This window comes from Onychomys torridus, chromosome 3 (genome assembly GCF_903995425.1).
Source record: "Onychomys torridus chromosome 3, mOncTor1.1, whole genome shotgun sequence".
Taxonomy (NCBI): Eukaryota; Metazoa; Chordata; class Mammalia; order Rodentia; family Cricetidae; genus Onychomys; species Onychomys torridus.
This window is the reverse complement of record NC_050445.1, coordinates 103491490-103514621: the sequence shown is the minus strand read 5'-3', so window position 1 is coordinate 103514621 and position 23132 is coordinate 103491490. Positions and strand designations below refer to the sequence as shown.

Sequence of the window (23132 nt, the reverse complement as noted above, 5' to 3'; positions counted from 1 at the left end):
ACCGCTGTATTCCAGTTGAGACACTAAGAATATTACTCATACCTAAGTGAAAATCTTTAGACCATGTCCCAAAGCCCAGTGATACTAGATGAGACCTATAACTAAAGCAAGAGCTGAGAGAGCAGCCCTCCAAACTCCTTGTGCAGCACAGTGAGCACTTAGGACAAATAAGGAGGACACTCAGTGTTGCCCAGCCAAGGCAACACTGCTACAGCAGGAACCATGTACCTCCTCAAGGGAAGCCTTGGCCACCCAGAACCCAAGGCACAAGATGACCAGGGATGGGCACACTTGACAGGCACTGTGAAATCTAAACGCATCCCTGCCAAGGAGCTAGGATGCTCCTCGACATTACTATATGGGAACTCCTTACAAATGAATGCTCAGCCCCACTCCAGCCCTTCTCCAGAGAATCCTTTAACAAAGCCTCCAAGGAGCCAGGCATGGTGGTGCATACCTTTAACCCCAGCACTCAGGAGGCAGAGGCAGGCAGATCTCTGAGTTTGAGGCCAGACTGGTTCCAGGACAGCCAGAGATGTTACACAGGAGAAATCCTGTCTCGAAAAAACAAGCAACAACAACAACCAAAAAAAAAAAAAAAAAAAAAGCTATGACTTGCTTAGAAGTCCCAGGATCCTGTTCAAACAACACAGCACACAGAGCCAGGTAGCTATGGGGTCTTTTGCAAAACTGGAAACAAGAAGATACACAGATATCCACTGTGCTGCTCAGTTTTTTTCAACCTGACAAAGATAATAATCATCTGGAAAGAAGGACCTCAACTGAGAAAATGACATTCAAACAGATGAGTTTAATTTCTGTTCATTTTCATAGTGAGTCTACTTATGAGAGAATTCACAGAAATGAAGTAACTCTTCCAAAGTCACACAACAAACACCTGAAGACTCATAACCAGAGCCTCACACATGAGACATGTGGTTTTTCCATCTTAACTCTGCTCCATTGGCCCAACTGCCAAGGATCCAGGATTTCATAAGAGTTCTCAGTGCTGGAGTAAACCCAGGCAGGGCCTGTGTATGCTAAACAACACTCTACCAGGGAGCTATGCCCCTCCGTTTTTCACTGTCCTTGACAATTCATCAAGTGAACCTAATGTGGAAAGAACAATTTCAGGTTAACAACTGGCAGAAATACAATATATCCAAGCACATGATTAGGGTACACAGTACCAAGAAAATACATCTTTCTAAACATGTTCCTACACCAGTTTTCTTTTGTTCATGGTTGTTTTGTTTCCTTGCTAAGTCATCCATGGCTGGTGGCTTTGAACTGTCAACCCTCCAGCCTCTGCCTCCCAAATGCTGGGACTATGGTGCCTAGGGCCCTAGGTCAGTTATCTCTTTTTATTTTTTTTTGGGGGGGGGAGTTAAGACAGGGATTCTCTGTGTAGCTCTGGCTGTCCTGGAACTCACTCTGTAGACCAGGCTGGCCTTGAACTCAGAGTTCCGCCTGCCTCTGCCTCCTGAGTGCTAGGTCAGTTTTCTTTTTTTCTTTTTGGTTTTTCGAGACAGTTTCTCTGTGTAGCTTTGCGCCTTTCCTAGAACTCACTTGGTAGCCCAGGCTGGCCTCGAACTCACAGAGATTCGCCTGGCTCTGCCTCCCGAGTGCTGGGATTAAAGGTATGTGCCACCACCGCCCGGCCAGTCAGTTTTCTTAAACCTACTCCTTCATGCATTATTTAATGGTTCCACTAACTTAAGGGTCCTGGAGTAGGGAACGAGCATTTTCAAGAGGAAAAAAAAAAATCCATAGGAGAAAACTGTTTTACAATTAGCATAACAGCACATGTCTCTATCTCACTTACTATATACTTAAAGCTACATGCTCAAAAAGTCTAACAAGCACCAAAGGAGAAGCCAAACATAGCATCCCCTTCCCTAAATCTGAACACTCAAACAGCAGACACAAACAGCCAAAGGGATCAAGTGGAGCCAGCCAATACCAATTATCACCCCTGACAGTTTGTCTTGAAACATGCCAGTGGTCAGTTGCCCTTATAAAACAAAATGAAAGTGCTGAGATTAAATGGTTAAGTATCAAGCCCCCAAATCAATGCAAAACGATGGAAACACCAGAAGAACCGCAGAAGAAAGGGACAACTACCAGAACCAGACAGGAAAGAACACGAAGCCAAGGAACCTGCTACAAGTTTGTGATCAATAATCCATAACAATCACCTAACCATGTGTAGGAAGGGAGCCTGTCTCTCTCACATATCACCTTCATTTCCAGCTTAAACAAAAGGGTGGGATGCAGTTCCATGGTAGAGAACTTGCCCAAGCAAGGAAGATCTGAGTCAATCGCCAGCACCACAAACCCAGAAAAGCCCCACAAAAAAAAAAAAAAAAAAAAAAAAATACCTTAATAGGGCTGAAGATACAATTTAGTGGTTAAGTGCACTGGTTGCACTTCCACAGGACCTGGTTCAATTTCCAGCACCAACATGGGAGCTGAGTCCCAGGAGATCCAACACCCTCTTCTGGCCTTCCTGGGCACCAGGCACACACGTGGTACACAAGGATACATGCAGGCAAAACACCCATACAGATAAAATAAAAAATCTTAAATACCATAAAATAAGATGAGTGAGTGCAAATAGAGAGTTCCCCCAGTTTACCTGGAGACAGAGTTCAGAGCCCAAAACCTACACTACAACTGACTCATCACCACCCCCATGTATAACAGTGCTTTCTTCTGCTGATCTATGTACTCCCCAAAGGCTAAACAGCTATGGCACACCCAAGTCTGCAGGAAAGTGAAATGGATGTCTCATTCCAAGGCAGATGACTTTTCAGACAGGACTGTGTTCTGACAGCCACTTTAATCTTACAGTAAGTTGACAATACCTCCAGACATTCCCAAGTATGTTGGTTTGTCAAATTGACACAAGCCAAGTTACCTGGGAAGAGGGAACCTCAATGGAGAAAATGCTCCCATGAGATTGGCATGTAGGCAAGCCTATGGGTTACTTTCTTGAATCATAACTGATAAGGGAGTGTCAACATGGAGGATGGTGCCACACCTGAGCAAGTGGTCCCAAGTTGTAAAAGGAGACAAACTAAGTAAGTCACGGGAAGCCACTAAGCAGCGTTCTTCCATGGCCTCTGCTTCAGTTCCTGAGTTCCTGCCCTAACTCTCTTGATGATGGATTGTAATCTGCCAGGTGAAATAAACTCTTTCCTCCCTAGGTTGTATTTGGTCAGTGTTTATTCACACCAATAGAAAGCAACACATAGAAAACCATGTTACCACTGGGCAGTGGTGGCGTATACCTTTAATCCCAGCACTCAAGAGGCAGAGCCAGGTCAATCTCTGTTGTGAGTTCAAGGCCATCCTGGTCTACAGAATGAGATCCAAGACAGGCATCAAAACTATACAGAGAAACCTTGTTGTTTGGTGTTTTTTGTTTTTTTGGTTTTTCTTTGGGGGGTGAGGGACAACACCATGTTATCAAGCTGACTGGAGTAGCCTCCTGCATCACTCAGCCAATCTAGATATACAAGGTCAGCATGGGATGGGGAGGTGAATTAAGGACCCCTCCCTTTACTTTTAGAGAGAAGGCCAAAGCCAGGGAGAGACAAAAAGGCATCTGGGCAAGGCAGTTGCCTCCAATTTGGTGTAGTGGTCAACAGTAATGCCCTTAGGTAAAGCTAGTAGTGCCCTCAAAGACACCAAGGGCCTGCTACAGAGGAAATGGCTACAGAACAGCTTGTCTGAGTAACAAAGTAATGTGGCAGACTGAGCAGACCCCAAACAGGAAGCCAAGTCCCCTGTTCTTCCCACAGTGACAAATGTGAAGCATAGACAAAACATAGCTGACCCAAGGGGGCTGGACAGAGATGAAAGCTATTTCCCAGACCTGCCACTGAGTCCCAGGGTTAGGTGGAAATCCAGACAGGCAATAATCAGAGCATCTATTTTAACTCACAAAGTTCAAGACCACTTTTCAAAGACAAAGCCACCTAGAGGAACCCTGTTAAGTGCTGGACTGTACAACCTAAACCTTCGGGACCAAGAACAGGGTTCTCCTCCAGTAAAGCCTGGGTCAGCACCACCTCCAGGGTCTGCAGTGACCCCAACTTTACAAGGAACCACAGAGACCTCCCCAAGGAAGCTCCTTTCATAACAAAGCAGGGACCAGATTACACATCCACATGTGCTAAGACAAAGAAGTGACTTTATTCAGACTGCTGAGAAACTCAGGCCACTGGGCAGGTATCCAGACTAGCCAACTCATTGTACTCTTGTGCCACAAATGTTTTGCTCAGTGATTACCCTGGAGCCATGTGGCCAGCAAAACTACCCCTCTCCCCAAATCCACTCCATAGTACCCACCCACCAACCAGCAGGTGAAGCCTTGTGATGAGGTTCCAAGAGTAACATCCCATCCTGGTTTGCTGAGTTTTGACAGGATCTCCAACACATCCTTCACCTTGGACACAAGCAGATGGAGCCCATCCTATACTATCAGGCCACTGGTCATCCTAGAGGGTTTAAAAAAGAAAAGGAGGTTCCAAGTTCAAGCTCAACAAACCAGGCTTAATACCAACCCTAAACTTACATTCTTTTTTAAAAAATTTATTATTATTGTGAATATACATAACTAAGGTGGTATGCTGCCACAGCAGGAGTGAAAGTTAGAAGACAACTCTATGGAGCTGGTTCTCTTTATTCAAGTTCTAGGGATCAGACTCAGTTCACCAGGCTTGTACAGAAAGTGCCTTTACCCACTGAAGCATCTTACTGGCCTTTGATTTACTTTCTCTACCAGGTGTGTCCAACCTTTAACACCATAATGTAACATGGTTATCTAGAAGGATCACATGTAAGAAGCAGGCAAGCTTAAAAAATTAAAAAATATATAAATCTCAAAGTTTAAGTAAGCTTATGGACTTCCACTCAACTGTATTCCTAACTTTCCTTGGCTGCAGGCTACAGGCTGGACATGCCAGTTAGTAGTTTACACCAGAACAGCCCCCACCCCCCCCCCCCCCCCAAAAAAACAGCCAAAGACTCTCATGGCTGACTGCTAAGAAACATGTGGCTCTTATGACCTTTGCCAGATGTCTGTTCATGCTCCCTGCTCAAAGACTGTAGAGGCGACTGGTGTTCTCTCGGAGGACCGCCAGAGTACGGGAAAGTGACTCCTCTTTGACTCTGGCAATCTCTCGAACGGTGTGCAAGGCCAGGCCTGGATGGGCGTACTGGCAAAGACTTCTCGGCACCTGGAAGACAGCAAGCATTCACATCATCGCTGTGCCTTCTGAACATATGTCACATAGAGTGTCCCCCATCCCATCCCCAGCAAGGACCTCTTTGGGGCTGCCCTGTGGAGACCCCTTTACCTGCAGGTGCAGGAAGAGTCCTAGTCATGGGGGGCTCTGGGTGAGCGGGGTCCCACGCTTCCATGGACTACCCTCTACAGGGTAGGGCTTTTCACTGCCTGGAAGAGAGTGGTTACCCTTCAGCTTCTCAGCCCCCAGGACTTTTGGTTCTACAGAGTAACAACAGGGAGACACCTATACCGCACAGGGTGCCACCAAGAGGTCACTGGGACTTGGGCCCAGCCAGCCTCCCACCCACTCGCCTCAGTGCCTCAAGTCGGTCTGAAGACAGTCCTACCTGGCGAGGGAGGAAGTAGGGTGCATCTGTTTCCACAATGATCCTGTCCAACGGGATCTGTCTAAGGGCATCCCGGGCCTCCCAGGCGGAGGAGTAGGTCAGTACTGCTGTGAAGCCCACCGACATGTTAGGGAAGTACTTCAACAAAGGCTCAATGACTGAGTAGCTGCCAGTGAAGCAGTGCCTGTGGGAGAGTATGGTTCAGGGCTTGCTCCCAGGCCGCAGCAGCAGCCCCTAGCTGCCTCCAGGCCTGCAGAACCCATTAGCAGACCCTAGAAAAGAAAAGCTTGCACCCAGGCAAACTCCAGAGCAAGCCAAGAAGGGAGCCAGGACAAGCACAGCAGAACCAAGCTGGCATGAGGTTCGGATACTGAGCACCACCAGTCCCACCTCTACCCTACAACCTGGGCAGCCATCTGACACAACCACAGCCATGGCACAGGCTGGAGTGGTGTGGGAGATGAGACAGAAGAAATAAAGACCAGCCCTCCCAAGGTTACAACTACACATGGAAAAATCATGCCTGTGCTGTTAGATGCACTAAAAGGAAATGGCCAAATGAAAATCATGGGGAATGGGTCACAAGTAAAAAGGAAGAATTTTTTTTCCCCTGATTTCTTGAGACAGGGTCTCTCTACACAGCCCTGGCTGTCCTAGAACTCACTATGTAGACCAGGCTGGCCTAGAACTCACAGAGGTCCATCTGCCTCTGCTTTTCAAGTACTGAAATCAAGAATTTTCCTCTTAAATTTGATGGCAGTCCATGTTCTTGGGTAATGAATACTGTCAACTCATCTGGAACTCTGGGCTTCCTGCAGCCACAACTCCCCCATCAAACTGTCTTAGCTTTGGTCTAGCTGTCCCTTTAAAGACAGCCATTGTCAAAGCCCTGAAAACCCAACCAATTATTTCTTACTGCACCTCAGCCACTGCTTTAGTAGACAGGGGTGACAGCACAGTGGCTGAAAGCCCACTCCCCTCTTGCCATCTGAAAAGACCTAGACTTGCTTCCAACCCCCTGAATTCTATTCATCCCTCTGCCCAGCAAAACTGCTCACTCAGCCATCAACTCTAGTCATAGTAAAGGGCCCCTACCTGAGCTCCCTCTATATCCATGTCCACCTCAGTCCCACACTCTGCATACTGATGCCAGTAGTGGTCTTTGTCTAGCTTCGACAGCTCCTCTATGGCATCCCCAGAGGGGATGCAGGAATGCAAAGGAGTTTCCTAGACTAAGACTGTGGTTGCCACTGAGATAAAACACAACCAGAACCTTTAATGCTAACTGGGGAAAATGGAGTTTTCAGTCAGGTATAGTGGTGCATACCTATAATCCCAGCAGAAGGGAGACAGAGGCAAGAGGATCAGGAATTCAAGGTAATCTGCTTTATATCTTAAGTCTGGCCTGGGCTAAAGTGAAACCCTGTATCCTAAAGCAGCCTCTCCCACACTTGAGACCAGGAAACCCCTTCTAGCTCATTTGGGATTAAAGGGTATTGATTTAAACTGTTGAAAAGTCATGGCTGAATAAGCAAAGACTGGTCAAGCATCAGAAGTTTCATGTGATTCTACTTAATGTTTAATTCTTTTTGAAAAGACACTTAAAAACACATAGGAAGCCAGGTGTGATGGCACACTTTGTAATCCCAGAACTCTAGAGGTTGAAGCAAAGGGATATATCCATGAGTTCCAGGCTAACCTAAGACTTTCAAGACCCTGTCTCAGAACTCCCAAATTTTTCTTAATATAGTATGGGAGAAAAGGCAGAAATGATGTAAATAAAGTACTGATGTATGAAAATCTTAAAAAAAGGAAAAAAAATTAAGTTACTTTAAAAATGCAACAAGGGGTGCTGGAGAGATGGCTCAGTGGTTAAGAGCACTGACTGCTCTTCCATTGTCCTGAGTTCAATTCTCACAACCACCTGTAATGAGATCTGGTGCCCTCTTCTGGCCTGCAAGGACACATGCAGACAGAACACTGTATGTATAACCAATAAATAAATCTTAAAAAAAAAAAAAAAAATGCAACAAGGGTCCAGATCACAAAAGACCTCAAAAACCACCCTAATAGCATGATTGCTTTCCTTGCGTTTCATCTGCAGTTAGTACAGGAGTGCCCATGTGCCCACTGAAGCTGCAGCTCCTAACCTATGGATCTTGTAGTCAGAGGGCACAAATTTTTTCATGATGTCCAATAGATCTTCATCAGCTTCACGGCAGTGGATGACCAAGGGCTTCTTCAGAGACACAGCCAGCTGCAGCTGCCTCTCAAACACCTGGGAGAAAGCAAAGTGACAGCATGATTAGTGGCCCTTTGGTCTGTTACCTCTGGGTACTGCAGCTGTCTCTAATTTTTTGTTTCTAAACTATACAATAGAATCTTAAACAAAGCTACCATCTACTGGTACTTCCTACACTGCCAAGTCTTCAACCAACTTCTAGGCCTTTCTCTATGCAAGAGTTGTACACTCACACACACCTCCAGCAAACTGCCTAGGTCTTAGGATTCACAATTCCTGAATGTCCTTCTAAGTTAAGGACCTGTGGATCCACTTCATTCTGTAGAATTGGTAAAATCCATAGTTAATAATATAAGCAAACAAGTAGTTACATCTCTCTTTCCTCTACCATGGCCAGGTTTAGAATAAACAGCACTAGAATTATTCAGCAAGTTGCCTTACCTGACACATGGCATTTCCATAAGCAATTATTTTAGCTATGCAACACAGCTCATGTTTGTATCTTCAGCACCAATAACAATACATTTTTGGTAATATCCACTTAGGAGTGACATTTACAAGTCTAAAGCGTGTGCCAAATCATCTCAAAAGGGGGGCACAGTATCAATTCTGATATAGCTTTTAACTTTAAAAAAAACCTATTACATCTTTATTATTTATTTGGGGTGAGGGAAGGTGAGAATCAACTCTTAGGAGTCCAGAAGGTAAAACTCAGGTCATCAGGCTTTAAGACATTGCCTTACCCACTGAGCCATCTCACTGGCACCCTTTAAGTGTTAAGCGCAGGATAATGACCAGACACAAATCAAATGATTTTTACACAGGTCTTGGAATCCAAACTCGGGTCCTCACACTTGCACAGCAAATCTTCTTGCCCACTCAGCTATCTCCTGGCCCTTGTTAAAACTGTTGCAAGGCACAGTTTTTAAATTGTTGCAGCACATCTGCTCAAGGCCCTAGATTCTATCTCCTGCATGAGGAGGGTGGGACAGGTGTACCTACCTACACACAACACATATTTTCTTGAATCTTTGACAGGTAATTTTAAGATAAGCCACTATCCCTTGCAACTTACCAAGAGGCCTAACAATAAATATACAATAGCTTGACACACACATCCAAATTACAAAAACAAAAAAACAGTAAGAGGAAAAAACACTCCCTAGCAAGCAGGGCTCAACAGAACAATAAAGGACAAGCCATTTACAGGGATTGCAGGTGTAACCTGGCTCTCCCAGAGGAACCAAGCCTTTCTTGCATCCATATTAACTCAATAATTAATTCCAGGCAAAAACAAATAGAGGCACAGATACCCAGGGTTCAATGAGGTGGGTGGGGACAGACTCCATTCTTCTTGGCTTTTCATTCAAAGGATTATGATCCTCTTAATGACTGATCTGTGTAAAGTATTCAGGAAAGACCTAGGGTCTAATCCTTGGAAGTAGTTAAATCTGTGACCACATAGATAAAAACAAGACTTAAGGAGGACTGACTACTCAACTCATTTTTCCTCATTTTCCCCCTCTATTTTCTCAATCTTTTAGGAAGTATGGAAGTAAGTATCAAGTAACAAAAATAAGCTTCGTTTCCCTTCCCTCTGGCTACCTACCTCTTGTATGTACTGTGCATCAAACCCAGAACTCAAGCATGACCCATGCTAAGTGCTCAAGCATTCGCACTATCAGGTATGACCACTCCCAACACTGCCAGACAGACAGAATTCTTCCCTGGGTTGTTGTTCTCCAAAGCAAGACTTTCAGCCGGTGCAAACAGGTTGCTGGCTGGTCACTATTCACTTTACCAGGCATCTAATTTAAGATTTATGTAAAAAAGGGGTTGGGGATTTAGCTCAGTGGTAGAGCACTCTCCTAGCAAGTGCAAGGCCCTGGGTTCGATCCCCAGCTCAAAAAAAAAAAAAAAAAAGATTTATGTAAAAAAAAAAAAAATAAAAAACACAGTAGCCACTTCCCCTCTCCAGCTTAAGAGTCTTCCACGTTGACAGAAACATCTAAGATGGTAAGTGCTTCACATTCAGGTGTGTGTTCTGCCCTTCTCCAGTCAGCAATCTCCTTCCTGAGTCTCTTCTCACCAAAGCAAGTGACTGCTAAAATACTACCAAGTTCAGCTTGAGCAGAGTAACTCTAGGACTGTACATGTGATCTGAGCCCCTCATAGTCTAACAAGGACTTAGGTACTGTCAAGTCCTTTTAGCAGGGTTGCTGGTACCAAGCATCCAGTGAACATCAGCTATACTGTGTGACAAGGCAAGGAGGAGCTTCCTGAACTGCTCCTCTTTCCCTGGCATACCTAATCTGTGCCACAGGGACTATCTTGCTTAATTTTGTCAATCTGACACAAGCTAGAGTCATTTGGAAGGAGTAAACCTTGAGAAAATGCCCCCCCCCCATACTGGCCTGTGGGTTATTTCCTTGATTGATGGTTGATTTGAGGAGGCTCAGATACTGTGGGTACCACGACCCCTAGGCTGGCAACCCTAGGGTGTAGAAGAAAGGAGGATGAGCAAGCCAGTCTGCAGCATTCCTCCATGGCCTCTGCTTTAGTTCTGACTCCAGGCTTCTACTCTTGGCTTCTTTTTAGTCATCGTATTTATCACAGCAATAGAAACCCTTAGTAAGACAGGGACCAAGTGGAAAAGCAGAGCATTATGTCTCACTATCTTATGACTCTATTTTCCTCTATGTGTTCAGATGTAGTTACTTTATACATGTGTCATGTGGCTAACACACTACTACTTCAAGCCAGAGGAAAGCCAGCAAGCCAAATTCTGCAGTCAGGACCCCAACACGCTAGCCCCAAAGCCTGTAGCCTATAGGACACACAGCCGAGGGCCTCACAGGCCTCCTAGCTGCTCTAGGAGCTCAGCATACATGTTCCACCACAGACACCACCTAGGAACCAGGAAAGGATGAGTAGGAGGGCCACTGCCTCCTATTCTCCATCAGAGATGTCCACTGAAAGGCTACAAGGACTCTTCCCCTGCCTAAATGCCAAGTTCAAATATACTGAGGGAAAAAATGTTATTATGTCATTATCTCAGACTGAATTGAGATATAATTTTTGTATATTTTTGTACTTTTTAAAATATTCTGTAACAGGCATATTTCATCTTATAAAACCAAAACAAGCCAGTGTGGTAGTGTTATAATTTCAACACTGGAGAGGTAGACACAAGATCAAGAGTTAAAGGTCATCCTCAGCTAGATAGCTAGTTCTAAGCCAGCCTGGTCTATAAGAATGAGTATCAAGACAGCCACAGCTACACGAAGAACGCTGTCTCCAAAAACAAAACGAGGAGGAGGAGGAGGAGGAGGAGGAGGAGGAGGAGGAGGAGAAGGAAGAGAGAAAAAAAAAAAAGAAGTCAGATGTGGTGGCACATGCCTTTAATTGTTATTACTCGGGAAGATGAGGCAAGAGATACCCGAGTTCCAGGCTGGCCTGGCAAACAGCAAATTCCAGGCTAGCTAGGATTACAAAAGGAGACAAACAAAATGCTAGTGGGTGTGTCTCTGGCAGAGCACATTCCCAGCATTTGCAAAGGTCTTGGATTTAATCCTCAACAATGCAAATTCCCAAACTAAACTAACAAAAACAAAACCCTACACTAAAAGATTTGTAAACAAGGCATGGTGACAAGGGTTTATAATCTCAGCACTGGGGAGGCTGAGGCAAAAGGATCATAATTTCAAGCTAGTTTGACATAGTGGCAAAATTCCACATTTAAAAAAAAAAAAAAAAGGCCAGGCAGTGGTGACACACACCTTTTAATCTCAGCACTTGGGAGGCAGAGGCAAGCAGATCTCTTGAGTTGCAGGCCACCCTGGTCTACAGAATGAAGACAGTCAGTGCTATGCAAAGAAACGTTGTCTCAAAAGAAGAAAAAGTTTTGAAAAACAGTTGAAGAACGGCATTCAAGGAGTTCTATGCAGAACAGCCTTTACTTACTGGTAGGTTCAACCACTCAAGGAAATGTATGAGGGAAAGCAGGCTAGAGAGGCAGTACCTGGTGCTGCTCAGGAACTGGTGTGGTACACTTGTGAGAGTAGTCCAGGCCCATCTCTCCAAATGCCACAGCCTTGGGGTGCCGTAAGGCATGCAAAAGCTTTCTTTCTTGATTCTCATTATAGTAGCGTGCAAAATGAGGGTGACAGCCAAAGGCCCCCCAAACCAGATCTTCTTTCAGGAGTTCCTCCCATAGGCCATCAGTCAATGTCCTTGGATCACAGAAGTCGGAGATGCAGCCCTGAAACTCCTTAGGGAAGGAGCTGCTATAAATCTTTCTGAACTTTGTAAATGTCCCCTTGAAAGATAGCTTGGAGTAAAGCATGTCCAGGTGACAGTGGGTATCGATGAAACCCTCCTCTAGGTTCACCTCCCGGTGGCTCCTTGGCAAGGAGCTGGATGTATGTTCTCTGGTGTGGCGAGGTGGTGTCTCCTCTCGGAATGTCCTTTTCCCCTTCACCTCCTCCTTCTCCTCCTCTGTGCTTCTGGAGGATTGAAGTGAATGGGAATTCTGGGACCTGCCTTCCTGGGCAATGTCCAGGTCTTTGGAGATGCTCTGGGTGCTCACTGTAGACTTGGAGGAATGAACACTCGAAAGGTCCTGGCTGCTCTTCCCAGCCTGTGCTAAGTCATGGCTGCTGGATCCCCCCAGTGGATAACTAGGAGTCTTCTGGCTGCTAGTCCAGTAGCTGGCATAGTCACACCATGGGCTACTGTACAGATGAGGAGGGTACATAACATAGTCAGTGGGGAAGGAAGATGATTCTGGAACTGCTGAGTATTTTAGCAAGACAGGCTCCTCTTGGGAGAACCTCACAGTGGCCAGCTCATCCACATCTGACCAGTCACTCCCTGAAGAGGGATGCTCAATCACCACCTCTCTGTTTGTGTGCTGCAGAGAAGAAAAACAAGTTAGCCCTCCTATGGGAAACGCCTCTCTCATCCAATGCTATAGTTCCAGAATGGTCTCTCCCCTCCAGAATTCACACTGACCTTAATCTCACTCTGAGGTTACTCCAGAGGGTATAAACTTAACTATGTGGTTTAGAAGCAAGGCCTTTGCAATGCAACTAGATTCAGATAAAGACATCAGTTTGGAACCTGATATTTGAGTACTGGGGACACAAGGTGAATTTCTCAGACTTTTTCTCCGACTCTTGAAGCTAGACAGTAACTGGGTTTCCAGGTGCTTCTAAATAGGTATGAAAATATTCAACATGTACAATTTCTGAACCAAGTTCTCAAGAGAAAAAAGTGTTACTTCTTTTTCTTTCATCTGCTTTCCATTGGCCAATGTAACAAACTCAATTCTATCAGCATCTCCACCTCAGGCTAAAAGGTGGATACTATATTTAGCAAGTCACCAAGATCCCATTCTTACTAAACCAAAATCCTGTTTTGTTTAAACCACTATCATGCTGGTCTTTTTCAATGAAAACAAAGCTATACCCTACCACATGTAATACAATTTTTGAAGTATTTCAAAAAGCCAATCAAAGTTTATTAATAACTGAAAGGAACAACAGAAGAGAGGCACTAATTTCCTAGAGTCCATGTTAAATCAAATAGTGCTTTTAATTACTATCCTCTAGTATAGAGGAGCTAGGAGTTAGTTAGGGACAAAACTCTTGCCTAGTATGCCTAGGGTCCTGAGTTTGAGCCTCAGCATGGTGGTGGACACAAGTCAGGAGGGGGGAATGACACCAAGAATAGTATCTAAAACTTCCATCAAACTAGAAAGACTAAATGCCAAATATACATAATCAAGAGAATTCAAAACTCAGAATTCTGTGCTCACTTACCTTTTGAATATCTGCATGAGAGTCAGAGCTATCAAAAAATTCTAGGGCTGGAGGTTTGTCAATGACTGTCCTTTGGTCACCAAGCAGCTCCTCACTAGTTTTCTTCACAGTGACCACTCGTCTCTTACGGACGCTACTCCTGTCTAGCACAGACTCTTCCTTCTCCACTCTGACCTTTGTAGGTGACTCTTCCTTCTGAGGTACAGTGACTGTAACCTTTCCGGCTGGTCTTTCAACACTCTTAACCAGTTCTTCCCGGCTCTTGGCTGGTCCTTCCACACTCCTGGACAGTCCTTCAGTGCTCCTGGACGGTCCTTCCCTGCTCCTGGACTGTCCTTCAGTGCTCCTGGATGGTCCTTCCCTGCTCCTGGCTGGTCCTTCCACATTCCTGGTTGGTCCTTCCCGGCTTGGATACTCTCCCAAGCTTGCATTCCCCCGAGTGGTGGCAGCCTCTCCCTTCCTCTTAGGCATTGACTTCCCCAGGATGCCCTGGATGGCCTTCAAGTAGATCACTGTTGAGCCCTGATCTCGAAGCCTGTCCTTCCTTTTCTGGAACTTGCTGGGTTCCTCCATAGCATCACTCTGACCCTCAGCTTCAGTTGCAAATTCAGAGTTCATAGAGTGACGAGAACTATCTTTAGAATTAACCTGGAAATTTTAAAAAGAAACTTTCAAAAGTTTTTTAAGAGCAATTTCCTATCTGCAGCCCTCAGCTAATGATAAGTCACTAGCGCTCCATCAGCCCAAAGGAAAGCAAATGTGACAAAAGATTCACCCAGACAGTAGCTTCTCCCTATTCCACTGTGGAAAGCTAACATAGTAATGCTTTAGTCATTTATTTAAAATTCATTTCCAAAGTGCATCATGGCATCTTCTTACCAGTGGACAGGGAACATAACAGTATAAGTTGCACTACACTGAGAGATGAGAAGCAATGACACACTTCATAATAGCTAAAATAACAATTCAATGTTTTCCCACTGGAACTAGCCCAGTCCACTACAAAAATCAGGAAACCTAAGACTCCAGCAAGGGGGAGGGCTGGTTCAGGGTACCCAAGTCCCCCAGTCCTAAGTAAGTCCTGCCCCGATGGCCTGATCTTCCTTCAAATCTTGTAATAACTCTTTTCCCAAACTGTAACCCTGCTGTTAGGAGGATACTTTCCCAAAAATGACATAAGGATGCACCGAGTCATTCTCCATCTCCTGAACATAGGTAATACCTCAGCCCCATTCTCTTCTTCTGTACCCACTCACTGCAAGAGTCCACAGGGGATAAGCTAGACTACTTAGTTTATGTAAACACTCAGGTCCACTCTTAGCTCAGCATGATAGAAAAACTGGAACCGCCGGGCAGTGGTGGTGACTCACCAGCAGCAGGCAGAGGCAGGCGGATCTCAGTGAGTTCAAGGCCAACATGGGCTACAGAGTAAGTTCTAGGAAAGGCGCAAAGCTACACAGAGAAGCCCTGTCTTGAAAAAACAAAACAAAAAAAAAAAACAGTAAGTTCCAGAACAGCCAGGGCTACATAGTGAGACCCTATCTCAAAAAAGAAAAACTGGGGTTGGGGATTTAGCTCAGTGGTAGAGCGCTTGCCTCAAGGCCCTGGGTTCGATCCTCAGCTCAAAAAAAAAAAAAAAAAAAAAAAAAAACTGGGACTGGGACTGGAGAGATGGCTCAGCGGTGAAGAACACTGGCTGTTCTTCCAGAGGTCCTGAGTTCAACCACATGGTGGCTCACAACCATCTATAATGAGATCTGGTGCCCTCTTCTGGCCTGCAAGAATACATGCAGACATTACACTGTATATATAATAAATAAATTAAAAAAAAAAAAAAAAAAAACTGGAGCCGACCCTAGAGCATTCTACAGCCACTGTAGCATGCATATTTATATTAAGTTCCTCTCAAAGTAAATATACTCACTCAGGCCAGAATTATAGTGGCACACACCTATAATCACAGCACTTGGCTAAGATAGGAGGATCACTGTGAATCTGTGTCAGCCTGGGCTACATATTGAGGTCCAGGTAAGTCTGAGTTATATATTAAAAATTGGTGTCCAGGCGGCGGTGGCACACACCCTTTAATCCCAGCACTCGGGAGGCAGAGCCAGATGGATCTCTGTGAGTTCGAGGCCAACCTGGTCTACAGAATGAGTTCCAGGATAGGATCCAAAGCTACACAGAGACTCAACCCCCTCAACCCCCTCCCCCCAAAAAAATTGGTGTCCTATAATAAAAATAAAAAACAGAACAAGTGAGATGGTTCACCAACATAAGGTTACTTCCCACTAAGCCTAATGATCTTATTTAATTCCTCGTACCCACATGATGTAATGAGAAAACTCAGTTCCTATTAATCGCCCTTTGACTTCCCCATATGCCATACACATGCACACACACACAAAACAACTGCAATTTAAATAAGCTCAGAAAAAGGAAGTCCACACTGCATGACCACCACATGCTCTGGTGCATGACACAGAGAAATGAAGCTAGAAGTCTTCTCCCTGCTGGCTAGTTTTCATAATGCCAGAAGGGGACACTCATGCTGTTGGGAGAGATTGTCATTAACGGTCTTTATATTCTATGGACCCTGAATGCTGCACACTCTTGATCTGTCAAACAAGATATGCCCACTAGTGTAACAGAGGCATTACTATTAAAAAAGAAAAGAAGCTTATTGAGCCAGAAAGATAGCTCAACAGGAAAAACACTTGCTGCCAAGGCTTACAACCTTAGTTCAATCCCCACAATCCACATGGTGGGAGAACCACTCCCAAAAGTTGTCTTCTGCCCCCCATTCAAACATAAACATACAAACTGTGGCATATACGTACAAATAAAACTAAAACTATAAATGACTTATTAAGCACACTGCAGAGGGCAGCAAGCTGGGCAGTAAGAAGAGGATTCTTCAGCTGGGTGATGGTGGTGATGGTGCATGCTTTTAATCCCACCAGAAGCAGAAGTAGGCAGATCTCTGTGAGTTCAAGGCCAGCCTGGTCTAAGATCAAGACAGCTAGGCTGTTACAAAAGAAGCCCTATCTCAAGCTCCCTCCCCCAGCAAAAGAGTATTTTTCTATAGTTCAGATGATCTAAGGGGGCTTGGGTGTTAGCTTAGTGGTAGAGCACTTGTATGAAATCCCATATTCCGTCCCTGACAAAGTAAAAAGAAAAACCTAATGAATATTAAAAATAAACTTCCTGGAGCTGGAGAGAGGGTTTCATGTTAAAAGGAAGGTGGAGACAAGTGGATTCCTAGTTTGTTGGCTATTTAGCCTAGTGTGGAAGCAGCCAGTTGGATTATGTGCTACCAAGCCTGACAACTTGTTTAAATTAATGAGGACCTACTTGGTAGGGTATGGAGAAACAACTTCCAAAAGTGATCCTCTATCACCACACGAATGCCCTCATACACACAAAATTAACATTTTAATGACTCTTTTTAAGATTTATTTAATGTGCATGGTGTTTTGCCTGCATGCATGTCTGCACACCACTTCCATGGAGGCCTGAAGAGGGAATTAGAGCCCCTGGAACCAGAGTTACAGAAAGATGTTAGCTGCCATGTGGGTGATGGGAATTGAACCTGTGTCCTCTAGAACAGTCAGTGCTCTTAACCACTCAGCCATCTCTTCAAGCCCAATAAATATTGTTTTGTTATTTTTAAAAAGGAACTCTGGGAAGAAGGGGGGAAAAAAGATGTCAGGCATGATGGTGGGCACACTCCTCTAATTCCAGCACTCAGGAAGTATAGACAGGAGGATCAGGAGTTCAAAGCCAAACTCAACCGAAAAACCCTCCCCCTACCCCCACCTAAAATAAACGGGCAATGGGGGTGCATGCCTTTAATCCCAGCACTCGGGAGGCAGAGGTAGGCGGATCTCTGTGAGTTCGAGGCCAGCCTGGGCTACAGAGTAAGTTCCTGGAAAGGCACAAAGCTACACAGAGAAACCCTGTCTCAAAAAAACAAAAAACAAAAAACTAAAGAACAACTAAATGTCAACTTCAGACTTGAGAACAAAATAAGAAAGTGAGGTGGACATGAGGACTGTCTATTAGCCAGGAGCTGGGGAAGTATCTCAGTGGCAGAGCACTTGTCTAGCATATTGAGGTCCTAAGGCAATCTCAGCAGGGACTAGACAAAGTAAAATGGTCAAACATCTTCCCTCTTGAACAATGCTGTCTGACACTGAGCTCTGAGCTGAAAGTGTGGGATACACGAAGCCAAGTGTACACCTGTGGAAGTGAAAGTAGGCAGAGCTGGTGAGAACAGATTAAGCAACCTGAGATGGCCCTGGGAAAATGTTTTCATCAACGCTCCTCAGCTGTGCCAGCTCACACCTGAGACTCAAACAAGGTCACATATATCTGCTAAGCAAAAGAAAGGCCGACACTTCCTGAGGTCTTGGGACCATCTCCCCAGCACTCTCACCACACAGTGCCTTAGAAACTAGCCCCAGGACCTAAAAGAATGCTTGGCATACGAAGTACTGATTGTAACTATCAAAGGAGAACCCAGTGGCCTTCATGAAAGATAGAACCAGGCTAGGATTAGACTCAAGCAGATTAGAGGCCATAACCTCAATTAATCAGCAATCAGCAACATAGCCTGAGACTGAAAATCCTGTCCCTGACATAGGGGTTCACTCATGGATGAACTAGTAATGCAATTAAATTATATGAGCAAAGGCTCATATTTACCTGACTTGCATCTGAACCATATTCAGTATGGTTCTGCCAAAGACAACTTTTCAATTCACCATTATTTGTGAACTTAAAGAAAAATGCCATTTGTCCTCCAGAGGTCAGGCTATAAGGTCTATATTGAGAAAACAAGGCATGGACTGTAGGCGAAACTCAACTGCTAGGCATGTAATTAGAAAACAAACACTTGGGCTGGAGAGATGGCTCAGCAGTTATACATTGGCTGCTCTTCCAGAGGACCTGGGTTCAATTCCCAGCACCTACATGGTAGTTCACAACCATCTGTAACTCCAGTTCCAGTTGCTCCAACACCATCACACAGATATACATGCAAACAAAACACCAATGCACATAAAATAAAAATAAATTTTAAAAAAAAGGAAAGAAAACACTTGGGGTTGGAGAGATGGCTCAGCAGTTATGAGCACTGGTGGCTCTTCCACACTCAGATTCAATTCCCAGCACTCACATGGCAGCTCACAACTGTCTGTACTCCAGATCCAGGAGCCTGACACCCTCTCACACAGACTTACATGCAGGCATGTGTTTACCAATGCATATGAATAACAACAAATAAATTTCAATAAAAGAAGAAAAGAGCTCCCCGAGTTAAACAGCCAAGCTGCACTTACAAAACCAAGAAAGTCAAATGTAGTGACACAACCTGTTCCTCCAACACTCAGGAGACAGGACGATTGGGAGTTCAAGGTCATCCTTGGCTACATATGGAGTTCAATCTCTAAATAAGCCCATCTTTTAAAAACAACAACAAGAAAAAAAAAACCAAACAAACAAAAAAACCACACATCAGGATTCAGGCTTTAAACTCCCTTTCCTTACAGACTGTCTTCATTGCTTTCTCTAGAGGCAGACCATCTCCCCACAAATGAGACTTCCCCTACACACTCTTCTACATACACAATGCCAGCCCACCTTTTAAGGCTACCAGAGCTCCAAAACCTACAATGTAATATCAGTAGAAGAACAGAGATCTTTGTTTTATAGTTAATTAAGAATGCAACCGGGCGGTGGTGGTGCACGCCTTTAATCCCAGCACTCGGGAGGCAGAGGCAGGTGGATCTCTGTGAGTTCGAGGCCAGCCTGGGCTACAGAGTAAGTTCCAGGAAAGGCGCCAAAGCTACAAAAAACCCTGTCTCGAGAGAGGAAAAAAAAAAGAGAGAGAGAGAGAAAATCCCATAAGGGGCAGTGGTGTGCACACCTTTAATCCCAGGCAGAGGCAAGTGGATCTGTGTGTTCAAGAACAGCCTGTTACACAGAGAAACCCTGTCTACACACACACACACACACACACACACACACACACACAAAGAATCCCACACCCCTAAACTACCACCTGACACAAAAGAGGCCCTCAGTAAATCTACTCAAAACCTGAACTGATCTACTCTTCGAAGCACTCCTCAGTCTGCTCAGAACTGAGAAACCCCACTTGTGTACTTCCACTGGGAAACAGACTTGAGTAAACTTCCAAGGGTAACTATCAACAAACCAGAAAACCACCCAAGCCTGGTGCAGTGGCATGTGCCTTTAAACCTGGCAGAGGCAGGCAGGTATCTGTGGGTTCCAGGACAGCTTGGTCTACATAAAGAGACCCGGTCTCAAAAGACAAAACCTTGTAACTACCAAGAGAATGTCAACATGCCGGAATCCACAACTTTGGTCAAAGGCCAAAAACTGGACTAAGGGTCCAATTCCTTAGCTGAGCTTCATAGTTGTTCCAAGTACAAAGACATCTTGTAAATTTTACTTTTAACGAAGTGTATGTGTGTGGTATGGAAACATGTAGATGCCCATGGAGGTCATAGGAATAGGATCCCTGGAAGCTGGAATTAGTGGTTGTGAGCCATCCGACCTGGTCTCAGAACTTGGGTCCTCTGCAAGACCAGGATGTGTCTGTCATCTCTCCAGCCCCAACAAGCAAATTCTTTAAACTGGCCAAAATCTACAAACCCTCTCTCGGGAGCAACATACCACCTTCTACTGTGGTGATTCTCCAGTCCCACTGTCCATTTACAGTCACCAGAAGCTGCAGTTTGCCTAAGCCCTCTTTAATCGCTCTCTCTGGGATGACAGGCCACAAGCACTATAAAGCTTTCGGGTAGTTCCAAAGGCCACCGAGTTTGAAAACTCCCTCCACTTCGAGCTCCACCCCCGCCCTCCCAAGCACACCCAGGCCCTACACAAAAAAGATCTAATTTGTTGTCTCCTCCCACCAAATTTCTCCTCCCCACCTTATCAAGCCACGTGCAAGAGACTTCACCGATTGCTAGACGTCGCCGCCGCCGCCGCCACCTACCTGAACGCTCCCAGCTTCCTTCCGAAGAGAAGCCATTTCTTCTAGGGAGGAGTGGGCGGGGTGCAGCGGTCGGGACCCCTTGGTCGTCAGGGGCCTGCGCGGGCTCGCAATCAGGAAGCCAGGGGAGGCAGCCCCGCCTGCGCCTGAGCCCGAGGAGAGGGAGGACGCCGAGGAGGAAGAGGAGGTGCGGCGGCGGGCTGAGCTCCGGGACGGGCGGGCCACATCGCGGCCCCGCCGGCCTTTCAGACGCTGGGGGCTGCCGGCCCCTCGCGGACGCGACGCACAGCTGCGAACGGGCCGGCTGGAGGGGGCCACATTGCGGGGCTCCCGGGGGCGGCTGCGCTTGCTGGGACACCCTTCCGACGTGCTGCCCCAGTGGTACTTGACCTTGCGCCGCTCCGACGCCATGGGCACCTGCCAGGGACAGAGAGGGTGGAGGATTGCCGCAGCAGCCTTCGCGGCTGCTCACCTCACACCAGCGGGAAGCCGCCGGGGCAGCGGCGGGGTCCGGCCCCACTAACCTTTCCCGTTCCTGTCGTCTGCCCATCCCAGTGCTGCGGGTTTCAGGGACGCCACAGCGCTCCGAGACGCGCCCACGGGCCGAGCGCCGAGCCCCACGACGCGCCGCCGTGGTGCCGTGGGCCGAGCGCCACTAGCGACAACACCGCGCCACTCCCGAGCCGCCAAGGAGCTTCCGCCGCGACGCGGCGGTCAACCTTCCGAAGCCCCTCGCCGGGGGCCGAGCGCGTGCGAAGCAGCCGCCCTTCGGGCTGCTCGCGCCCAGCAGGCCCCGGACGCCAAGGGCGGGCCGCGGGCGGGGTGGCCGCTCGGCTCCCGCCGCCCCGCCCCGCCCCGGGCCTGAGGGAAGCCACGGGCCTCCGGAGCCGCGCGCCGGAAGTCACCTCAGCCCGCCCAGCAGACCCGGCCCAGCGCCTCGCCGCGCCCTCACCCAAGGCCTCCGCCCCGCCGCCTACTCCGCAGCCTCGGCGTCAGCCCCGCTGAACCTGCCCGGCGGCCGGCGTGCTGCGTGCGGCGGGGGCGGAGCCTGCTCCAGGGACAGCGCTCATTGCTCCAACGGGAGAGGGGCGTTACTCCGCGCAAGACGGAGAGCGCCCATTGGACAGGAGTTCTAGGGCGTGGCCCTACGCCTCATGAAGCTTCCCGGTTGGTTGGGAGCGACGGGGGGTGGAGCCTCTCACGTGGGTTGCGGGGGGAAGGGTCGCAGCTGGAAACTGCGCCGGCGCCTGGGTCCCGGATTCCTGCGGGCTAGGCGTTGTCATCCTTTTTACAAAGCAGGAAACTGTGGTTCGGTGAGACCAAGCGACACACCCAGAAAGTGACGGAATTGGGGTTAGAAGGCACAAGACACACATACGCGCGCGCCAGTAGGATTGCCAAATTCAAGGCCAGCCTAGACAACTTAAATACTGCCTACAAATAAAAAAACTTAAACGGAGCAGGGAGGAGCAAGAAGCATCGGTGGTGGCTCACATCTGCAATTCCATTTGGATTGCTGAGGCTGGGGAACTACTGGGAGTTGGAAGCCAGTTTGGGATATCTAATGAGTTCCGGGTCAACTTAGGCTAGGAAGTGAGACCACCTCTAGAAATAAATAGTGCCAGCGCCGGGCAGTGGTGATGCACGCCTTTAATCTCCACTCTCAGCACTCAGGAGGCAGAGCCAGGCGGATCTCTGTGAGTTCAAGGCCAGCCTGGTCTACAGAGCGAGTTCCAGGACAGGCAAGGCTACACTGAGAAATCGTCTCGGAAAAAGAAAAATAATAAACTGTAGTGACAACCTATAATCACATATCTAGGGAGACAGAGTCCAGAGGATCCAGTTCAAGGTCACCTCCAAATATTTAAGGCCCTGTCTCAAGCCTCCTCCACACCACCTCCAGAAAAGGCAATAGATGTGGTTCAATAGCAGATCACTTACAGGAGAAGAAAGATTTTGATCCCTATCACCGAACAAACCAAGTGTCATGCAAGCCTGTAATCCCAGAGTGCTGGAGGTATGAGTGGAGGATCAGGAATTCCAGACCAGCCTGGAATGCATAAGAAACCCCACTCCCAACCAAAAAAAGTAAAGGAAAGATAAGGGAGAGTTTGTCTTACTATTTAAGGTAAAGTCCAGCATTCCAGGACAGCTCACAGCTTTGGTGGCACTTTTTTTTTTTTTAATTATTCAATGCAGGACCCCAGCCCATGGACTAGTGCCTCCCATACCCACAACTAGTCTTCTTTTAATCGGCTCTATAATCACCCTCATAGTCACAACCAGAAGCATATCTATCTCCTAGGTGATTGTAAACCCAAGTTGACAGTGAAGGTTAACCATCCAGAAGTCATCTTTATTTGTAACAATAAAAATGAAAGCAACTTTAATATCCACGGAA

At 46.6% G+C, this 23132-nt stretch overlaps 1 protein-coding gene across 2 annotated transcripts; it reads right to left on the bottom strand.

Annotated features, from left to right (window-relative positions):
• Nucleotides 1-4178: 4178 nt before the first annotated feature.
• On the bottom strand, nt 4179-21758 carry Tatdn2 (TatD DNase domain containing 2). 2 transcript variants are annotated; one of them, XM_036182276.1, is made up of 8 exons: nt 21256-21757; nt 20735-21148; nt 13708-14355; nt 11907-12797; nt 7794-7921; nt 5644-5827; nt 5076-5246; nt 4179-4505 (listed from the first exon to the last, which is right to left on the bottom strand). In XM_036182276.1, the coding sequence occupies exons 2-7, from the start codon at nt 21140-21142 to the stop codon at nt 5106-5108; spliced, it is 2400 nt and encodes a 799-aa protein (XP_036038169.1). In that variant the 5' UTR covers nt 21143-21148; nt 21256-21757; the 3' UTR covers nt 4179-4505; nt 5076-5105. The 2 variants fall into 2 exon arrangements, 1 of the variants encoding a protein (XP_036038169.1); XR_004944538.1 differs by lacking the exon at nt 4179-4505 and adding an exon at nt 5367-5464 and having other exon boundaries at nt 5181-5246; nt 21256-21758.
• Nucleotides 21759-23132: the final 1374 nt, after the last annotated feature.